Raw genomic sequence first — 9,090 nt, forward strand, 5'->3', positions numbered from 1 at the left:
AAAGAGGAGAGCCCATTTGGCTCTGGAAAGCTCGTTGTGACAGGTCTCTATTGGTGCGCCTGTGTGGTCCAGTGTGAGAAACCTGCTTTGTGATTTGTGAGTGTGCGTGAGTGTATACGCAGACTGGCCTCCCTTGCTGCTCAGTCGCTGGACGGTATCCTGGAGAGTTAGTAGCAGGATGAAGACTCAGAAATGTGCTGGACTTCACATGTTGTTACTCCTGTATGTCAGACTGATGCTGGCCGTGGACGCCTACAGACCCCAGAGAGTAAGTATGGCATCCCTCAGCAGACATGTAGAACACCAAGTGCAGCCAAAACCTCAGGACATTTTTTCGTTTACAGTCAAAATTGAATGATACTGAGGTTTAGTTGAAAATGGATTTCATTTTAATAGGTTTTCAGTTGTTATAAATATTAAGTTGTGGGGTCTTTAAAATGCAGAGTCTGTCCATTTACACTCTTAAAAATAAGGGTTACGAAAGAGGGTTTTCGTACGATACAAAAGAAAAGCCAAAGTTCTTAAAAGAACAGTTTTTTTCTAAGTTCTTAGAGCATTTAAAAAATCTAAAGAACATTTATCCAGTGTAAAGAACATTTTGTGGAATGGGAATGTAGGTTCTTCATGGAACCATAGATGCAATAAAGAACCTTTATTTTTAAGAGCGCACTCACTCTTATTTCATTCTAAACCTGTATGACCTTCGTTCTTTTAAGGAATACAAAAAAGTTCTAAAGAATGCCCATAAAACAGCACTAGACTTCACTGACATTTTTCAAAATATCTTTTTTTTTTTTTTTTTTAAAGAAATTTTTTGGTACTTTAAAATGGCTGATCCAAGAGGATTTAACGTCATTTTGCACTGACTCACTGAGGAGGGATCTGAGGCATGCTCAGCAGGGCCGGATGGGGCTTCCTGCTGTGACCTTAAGGTCCCTTAATAGCAATATTCTATCATTTTGCTGTATATTACTGTGCAAAGTAAGGCTTGAATCAGTCTGAAGTAAATGACAATGTTCAGAATTGCAGTCTTCGAAGTAAGATAGATGGTTCCTCTAGAAGCTCACTTGGGAACTCAGTGGCTTCTAGTGAGAATTTCCAAAGACAAGCTGCCAAGGCCATTCATCTGTTTTTCTGTGCTTGTATATCAATGGTAGGTTATGTAAGAAGGGTTATGGGTTCCAAGCAGTGGAGCAATGGCATAATATCCTATTAGTTTTTACAGATACACTCCATAAAGAGGCTGTGTTAGCATATGTGTGCGGCATGTAGCCTGGTATCCAAGTGCAGCCTGAGGCATTGTAGGGTCTTTTATATGTTCAAGCTCTCAATGTTCTCATCCGTCTCATTTCTTCTTCCTTGTTAGAGGCCTCCACCTCATTAATTTTGCACAGTTGTAACTCATATTCTTACTTTCTTTTAAACCCCTCCTCATACTCTCGGTCTTTCTGTTTGTTGTTGCATTGTTTGCATGGGTAAGTGAAAGCAGACGGCTCCACCCTATTGAACATATTGAAGAGATCATAGATGATCATGTCAATACACGACAGCAGGATGCGAGACTTCTCTAGTGATGACTTCCATATCGCGTGCTAGCCCTCTCCATCCCGGCCTTGGCTGTTTTACTTTCCACCCGCTTTGTGGCTTTCCCGTCTCATAAAAGCATTATTGGAAGTCCTTCGACCCTATTGCCATCTTTTTATTCGTCCTTTTTGTGGGACACACCCGGTTTGTAGTAAACATTCAAAACCAAGTCAATGCTGGTTTTTGCTTGCTTAACTCAATTTTCTCAATGTTGAATGAGAGGTGGCAGGCTTCAGGGTTTGTAGGTGCTCTCCGCCCATGTGCGCGATCTACTCCATAAACTCTTGCTCTTCTGTAATGAAGGGCAAATTAGTGACCGATGTATTGACCAGGGGTGTGTTTGGAAAAAATCTTTTGGAAAATGCACCCCAGGCTGGCCAAAAAAGTACCCACTTAGCCAATTAAAATCAGCTGGTTAAAGCTGCGGTCCATAACTTTTTGTGGTTAAAAATTATAATTTTTTTTATAATCCTTATTTTTTGAGGTAGTTATTAAGCAGGTGTTGTTAAAGATGATCTTATTATTGTAGGATGATACACAACGGTTATCTTATTATAATATTTTTTAATTTGAGTGATACTGGTAAAACTCGTGGGAAATTCGAGCTTGCTGCCACTGCATCAATACGTCACATCTGTAAACATGAAGAAGTTGTCTGAGCTAATAGCCTATATCACATGTGAGGATACTGTAGGTGGCGGAACGTTTATAGCCTTTTCTCACAGCAGCTGGAATAATTAAATTTATAATTTTGATGGCAGATTGTAATCCAGAAAGGATTATTTGTTCATGAAACAAATGTGACTGAAATTAAATTATATTCCAGTGTTAAATGTGCATCTGATTACAGATAGCCTGGGATTAAAAAAAAAATATATATTTTAAAGAGAACTAGTTCGAACGGAGAATAATTTGCTTTTTAGGGTAAAATAATTTCTTAATATAAAATTTGAATGGTATGACAATTAGAGATTAGACTGTACAGAAATTTAAATCTACACGCTAACACACTCTATATACACACAGTCATGCAATGCTGATGTTGTTAACATGAATAATTTGAGAACAAAGTATAACAATAGTAATCATAATTTGCTTGGTGTGATATGAGCTAACCGATCTTTAGATTTAATCACCATTGGTAGCGAGATTTATTGTAATGCTTTTTTCCTCACAAATATGGCAGACTTGTTACTTACTTGTTCAGATGACAATATCCGGTGAAAATTCTTATTTGGGTCATATATTGCAAGATGTAGGTTAGAATCTGTGATTGCGAAGTACAGTAAATATCCACACCGTTGCAGTGACTGACTGCCACACATCACACACCACTCCTCAAAACATAAGATTCATCCGTGCTGGAACTGTGCCGGCGCACAACCCACGCAAGGAAGATAATTCAGCAAATAACTGCAATTGCAGGTTTCAAACAGAGATGGAGACAAAGAGGCAAAACTTACGGACTGCAGCCTTAATGAAATAAGTAAAAACACAATTACAGATACATTTTGGGTTAAGTTTTAGGAAAGTATTGTGTAAAGTAAATGCTCATTTAATCATTTGTTTTCAAGATTTATGCACATATGCTATCATACAAATTTTTTTCACTTTTGTTAAGAAAAAAATAGCATTGCACAGCATAAAATCTGCCTAGCAGCAAAACAAAAACTGTTATATTACTAACAATATTGACATTCTCCTTTCACTACAATCAATAGATGAGCCACAAGACAGTGCCCGTTGTGTTTGTATGAAACAAGAGCGTGAATCCTCATTGTTACACTAGAGATACTAAAAAGTAGCCAGATGAGCACACTGCATACCGAGAATATTAGAAAATATCAGACCACAAAATGCCACGATTGACCAATAAGAAACATGCTCCAGAGAGAACCATGTAATGTACATAATATTGGCATTATACTATACCCTACTCTGTAGTTATCAATATCGCCACTGGTCACTGAAAGTGTGACCACTTATGACTTTGTCAAGGTTATTCTGCAGCTGTCACTAGGCACTTAGTAGTTATTCAATCCATGTTTTGCGAAACAGCCATGATGTTCTGTTCAAATTGGTGGCACACGTCCCAAACTCCAATCCCTGGGATCTGTGTCTTCACTGAGCTTCTAAACAGGTGGTCCATATACTGAGCTAATAGAGCGTATGTTCCAGTTGTTTAGAGTGGGCCTCTGCCAGAGGGTGTTCCATGTGTTTGGCTACACAAGCTGGTTTGAGAGAAAAAATTGAACTTTATGGCCTGACAACAACCCTAGACTGTGCACAAAGCTTTAGATAAATTCTAGAGATTGAGAAATCTAGAGAAATCCAGCACTTGGGATTCCAGTCAGCAGAACTATGTATGATGATTCAAGGCTCCATTTACCCATGCTGAAGGTTGCACTGTCATGTCAATTTTTACTATATATCTTTAACAAGGAAACACACTGTAGATTATATTGAGGTTGTAAAACTATGGATCTGTATGGTCTGATGCAACACTGCATATTCATTGGTGGCAGAACTACATGAGGAACAGCTGCATCCTTTCCCTAGTGTAACACCGATTCCTTACACAGCCAAAAAATGCTGAGAAAATCCAGTGTTGATTATCACTACTGCCCTCTAGTGCATAGAAAGAAAATGTTCCTTTTAATGTGCATTCAGATTTTTTTTTCTTTTTAAAAAGTAGCCTACCACTGAAGAAATTAGTAGCTGTGTGCAATCTATCTAGTAATGCGTTGTTAGGTATATCCTACTGGTTAGCCTTTTATTATGGCAAGACTTCACATACCTCACAGACAGCAGGATGTTTGTATGATGCAAGTCTTTGTAGTAAGTTGTAAAGTTGGGAAGGAAAGGTGTTTCTAATTTGTGGGCATTCATTTTTAATCCTTCTATTTATCTAACTCCCGCTGTGCTGTTCCATACTTTTGGCTGAATTTTGCTCAGCATGCCTCAAACAAATTCTTATAAAAATGTTTTAACTCTGTGTTACACTTAGCAGCCCTCATTCTTTTCACATTCAAGATTGCATTTCTCCATAGGACATAAACCAGGAGAGGTGGGAACAGGAACTAAGAGAAGCTGGGAGTCTGGATGAGCTTCTGATGTTGACTGAGTACCCGGACTGGAAGCTGTGGAGATGCAGGCTCAAGCTGAAGCACTTTGAATATGCCACTCCTCCTGAGAACCGCAGGTCAACTCGCTATGCAGCCGCTTCGTTCAGCCCACAGATGCTAAAAGGTTGAGACCCTTTTGCAAACATAATTGCGAACATGTGATGTCTAAGTACTTTACATAGATTTGTGTACCTAAAAAGTACCTTTTTTTTCAGATATTGATGACGAATGGCAGAAAACACAGTGTATGCCCAGAGAGACGTGTGTAGATGTGGCAAAAGAGCTGGGCACCAATACAGCCGTGTTCTTTAAGCCCCCGTGCGTCTCTGTCTTCAGGTGTGGTGGCTGCTGCAACAAAGAGGGAGTTACCTGCCGTAATACAAGCGTGACTTATGTCAATAAAACTGTGAGCACTACTCATTGCATTGCGTGGGTATTACATACAAATTAATGTCCAATACAATTTGTCTGTACTTGCTCATTTATATGGAAATGCTGTGCAGTTCACTTAATATACAATCAAAACACAGTCTTAAAGGGACAGTTCAACCAGAAATTAAAAAAACTATATCTATAATATTTTACTTACTTTATTTACCCTCATACTGGACACTTTTATGGTGTTTTTGTGTTCTTTTTGAAGTTTTAAAGCCTTGGCACCGGTCGATTATAAATGAATGGAAAAAAAATCGACCGGAATCATTCTTCAAAATTTCTCCTTTTGCATTCTACAGAAAAAAAAAGAGGTTTGGAACAACATGAAGGAGAGCAACAATTTTTGGCTGAACTATCTCCTTAATGTGTTAATTTGTTCATTCTGTTCCACTTAACTGTTTGTAAAAAACATCCTCTTCCTCATAGATTTTGAGTGTGAGTCTGGCTCCATATAAAACTGGACCAGAGCCCGTGCTGGTGAAAATAGCCAATCACACCGAGTGTATGTGCCAGGAACATTCGCTGATCCGCAGACATGTTCGTGAGAAGCACAAGAAGAGGTTAGTAAAAGAATAGGTTTGTGTGAAACTGGGTGTAACCTTGACATGGAATATCAGTGTAATATTCAATAATAGCTAATGTTTCTTCAGTTAACAGTTTTAGAAAATTCCAGACTGATTACAAACAGGTAGAGTTGGATGAAGTTATCAATGAGGCAATCAGCATTCCCCTACACTTACACTGAGTGCAATGCATTTTTACTGAAATTGGCTGGGTCTTTCTTGTGGTGTAACATCAAACTCCTTGAAATGTTAGACCCAACCCTTATTTTTCCAGTGCCATGCTGTGTTATACACTGTTGATACAACAATGTTGCTCTTGGAGAAATTACAGATTGGGCCTGCTGAGTGGCAGCCATATGTAGGAGTTCAAGTGCTTGTTGGCATAATAATATGTCTGTGTGTGTGTTTGTGTGTGTGTGTATGCAGTTGCTCTCCTACACGTAAGCCAGAAGACAAGAGGCTGTGCAACAAAGGTTTAATATGGGACTGGATGGCAGAGCGATGCGTGACGTACCCCTCCAGTAAACAAGGTCAGTGAGTAATTGATTGCCACTTCCTGTTGTGGCCTAATGCACGGATGCCTTGGTTACTTTTTATTATATGTTAGTAGCTATATTGCAGGAACTTTTATTTATAGACCCATTAAGCCACACACAAGAACATGTTTTTTTTTTGCACATTTATTACATCTGCGATAAAACTGTTGCAGCTTTTATTTTATTTATACTTTTTTTATATATACCAGAGCCTCTGTCTTCTGTCAGTGAGGAGGACTGCGAGATTGATGTAGAGCGATGTGAATGTATTCCAAAAGTATGGACACACAGATTACACCAAACGTGACACAATTCAACAAATCTTCTGAAGGTAGAATGATTTTCAAAAATATTGGATATTAAAACTCATTTAAGGCCTTAGGTTTGAATGAAAATTACAGTTTTTTTGAGTGTTTTTTTTTTTTTTTTACTGTACATATACTTTATTTTTTATTTTATTTTATGATTTTTTTTTTTTTTTCCGATTACTTGATTCTGATTGATCAGTTACCCCAAACGTAAACTGGTGCTATCTTGCATCTCATTAATCGATTGTATTTTAAATAACCTTCAGGAATAATTTTACTGTATTATTGTTCAGGTCTTAATTTTTTTTAAAGATATTATACAGATAAAATGATAAGCAAATAATTCAGAGCAAATATTTTATGTCCATGTATTTAGTTGGTAAACAGCCATGTGATGTGCCACTCCACATCAGTGTCTGATCACCCTGTCGAGATTTATTTTGCGATAAATCCCGACTGTAAATTATCCCTTGTGATAGAAATAAAGTGCTTGCCATTCAGTTTTAAGCATAGAATGTTATTAGGATTCATGGCAAATATTAATTTAAGGAGGAATGTTTGGGCTATTTCTTGTGATTCCATAATGACACTCAGTTTCATTCATATTTGTTACAGCTGCAAGAGAGAAAACAACGATGAACACAACGCCCTGACAATCTGCAAGTGCCGAGTGCAGAGACTGCAAAACACCATTTAATTTATCTCTCTATTTATATCAAATAAAATACTTTTATTAACATTTATTTACACAACCATCGGTAACATGGCAGCGATAGCTTTCTAAATATAAAAACAATGCTGCTTTTCTGTTTGAACACATGAAAAATGATATCTGAGGTAAATGTGTCCTTTGCACTGAAGACAACGTTTCACCCTAAAGAATGTCTGTGGAATTTCTTAGATATAATTTACAGCTAAAATAATTATATTTAAGTATAAATTATAATTTTTCAAAATGTTCCCTGGTGGGCTAATAGGGTCTATATGGGTTCACATCATGTTTCCATGGCACAAGAGGACTACATGCAGGATGGTGTAGCTACATACAAAAGGACTTCATTACTCCACATGCATTAAGAAAATGGCCAGGCCTCTGTTTAAATCGATGTGTTCACAACTGAGCATGCTGCCAACAATAAAACAAATTATGTATTGGAGATGAAAGCTGTTCAAATAAAAAACGGCAAATTTATAAAAAAATAGGTCTATGATTGTGATGTTTTCAAGGACCACAGAAACCATTTTAATGTAGTGTATGAAGTATTTTCAAAGAGGAAAAAATGAGTCATTGGCATTAATTCGTAGCGTTCCTGTGCTCTTATAATAGGCTACAGTTTCAATCACTTTGGTTTGTTTAAGCTTTAGTATAACCTGAAATCCATATGAATCCAACAGTGAATGATTCATTTCAATAGTGCTTGATTAAATTAAGACGGGCTAATTGTCACACACACCATGGGTCTCATTTATAAAGTGTGTGTACACTCAGATTTGATCTGACGTACACACTTTTTCTTGTCGGAGTGCTGCAGGTTTTTCAAAATGTAAGCTGTTCTTGCAGCTTGTTGTTCTAAATTAAAGCATTTGGACGATGACTGGTGATCTTTAATGACATTAATTAGGACTAGGAGTCGTTTACAAGGCAGAGAGCTGAAGTTCAAGATCATTTCAAAGATTTCACAACTGAAAGACTGGCGTACGTGCGTTTTCTGTACGCATATTTGAGAGATGATCGAAAGATCAAATTTAAGATGGTTTAAATGAGGCCCTATATCTCTATTTAACTAAAATAAAACCTTTTAAATACTCATTTTGTGAACCTTTTTACATTTTTGTGGTCTAATGAAATGTTTTGGGCTTTGTGTTTGTTTAAAAGTTGCTCTTAAAAAGTATATGTTTACTAAACTGTATCTTTCTTTCTGGACAATAACAGTGGCCATATTTAAGGTATGTTCTTCTAAAAATAGACTTTCAAAAATGCATGCACTTAACCTGAAAACCAGTTGCTAGGGTGATGACTAGCCTGTCTATCCTGTACCTAAATGTCTTCTATTAGGTTAGAAAATGAAGAAGAAAGCAGTCAGTGCAACCTGACAAAACTGAGTGCACCTACAGTAGCCTATTAATTGTATTGGTGACTGTTCAGCAGCCTACATTTGTAGGTGGTTTGGTCTTGGAAAGTCAGATGAAAATTTCCTGTAGATTTCTGTTCCAGTTCTGCTTCTTCTGTTCCTGTTTATAGGCTAAACAAGTATTTCTTATTCCTTGGTGACTTTTCTTTATGTAGCCAGGATTGCCCGGCTAATTTTCTCAAACAAAGAGCTAGTGTCCATGGTGGTTGGGATGTAGCCTATAATCTTCCTCCGGTAAGATTCCCACGGAAACATTTACAGTAGGCTACACTTACTCACAGTAGGCTCAATAATTAATTAACACAAAACTAAAACAGAACTAAACTAAAATGACCTTCTGCCCAGATGCAGAACTAAAAGATCTGATTCTTTTTAGTGGATCGGATTATGTGAATGCTTCATTTAAA

The 9,090-nt window shown here is 37.3% G+C and overlaps 1 protein-coding gene across 2 annotated transcripts; it reads left to right on the forward strand.

Annotated features, from left to right (window-relative positions):
* Window positions 1–3: 3 nt before the first annotated feature.
* LOC109056593 (vascular endothelial growth factor D-like) lies at window positions 4–7,751 on the forward strand. 2 transcript variants are annotated; one of them, XM_019073793.2, is made up of 7 exons: window positions 4–268; window positions 4,635–4,833; window positions 4,925–5,115; window positions 5,571–5,704; window positions 6,134–6,237; window positions 6,453–6,574; window positions 7,167–7,751. In XM_019073793.2, the coding sequence occupies exons 1-6, from the start codon at window positions 179–181 to the stop codon at window positions 6,548–6,550; spliced, it is 816 nt and encodes a 271-aa protein (XP_018929338.1). In that variant the 5' UTR covers window positions 4–178; the 3' UTR covers window positions 6,551–6,574; window positions 7,167–7,751. The 2 variants fall into 2 exon arrangements, with proteins under 2 accessions (XP_018929338.1, XP_018929339.1); XM_019073794.2 differs by lacking the exon at window positions 6,453–6,574.
* Window positions 7,752–9,090: the final 1,339 nt, after the last annotated feature.

The sequence above is a fragment of the Cyprinus carpio genome, chromosome B11 (genome assembly GCF_018340385.1).
Source record: "Cyprinus carpio isolate SPL01 chromosome B11, ASM1834038v1, whole genome shotgun sequence".
Taxonomy (NCBI): Eukaryota; Metazoa; Chordata; class Actinopteri; order Cypriniformes; family Cyprinidae; genus Cyprinus; species Cyprinus carpio.

Bases quoted from the DNA above. Each gene is read 5' to 3' on its own strand.
- LOC109056593 (XM_019073793.2), top strand. From the start codon at position 179: ATGAAGACTCAGAAATGTGCTGGACTTCACATGTTGTTACTCCTGTAT. The intron at 5,705-6,133 runs GTTAGTAAAAGA...GTGTGTATGCAG, and splicing joins CGTGAGAAGCACAAGAAGAG to TTGCTCTCCTACACGTAAGC. The intron at 6,238-6,452 runs GTCAGTGAGTAA...TATATATACCAG, and splicing joins GTACCCCTCCAGTAAACAAG to AGCCTCTGTCTTCTGTCAGT.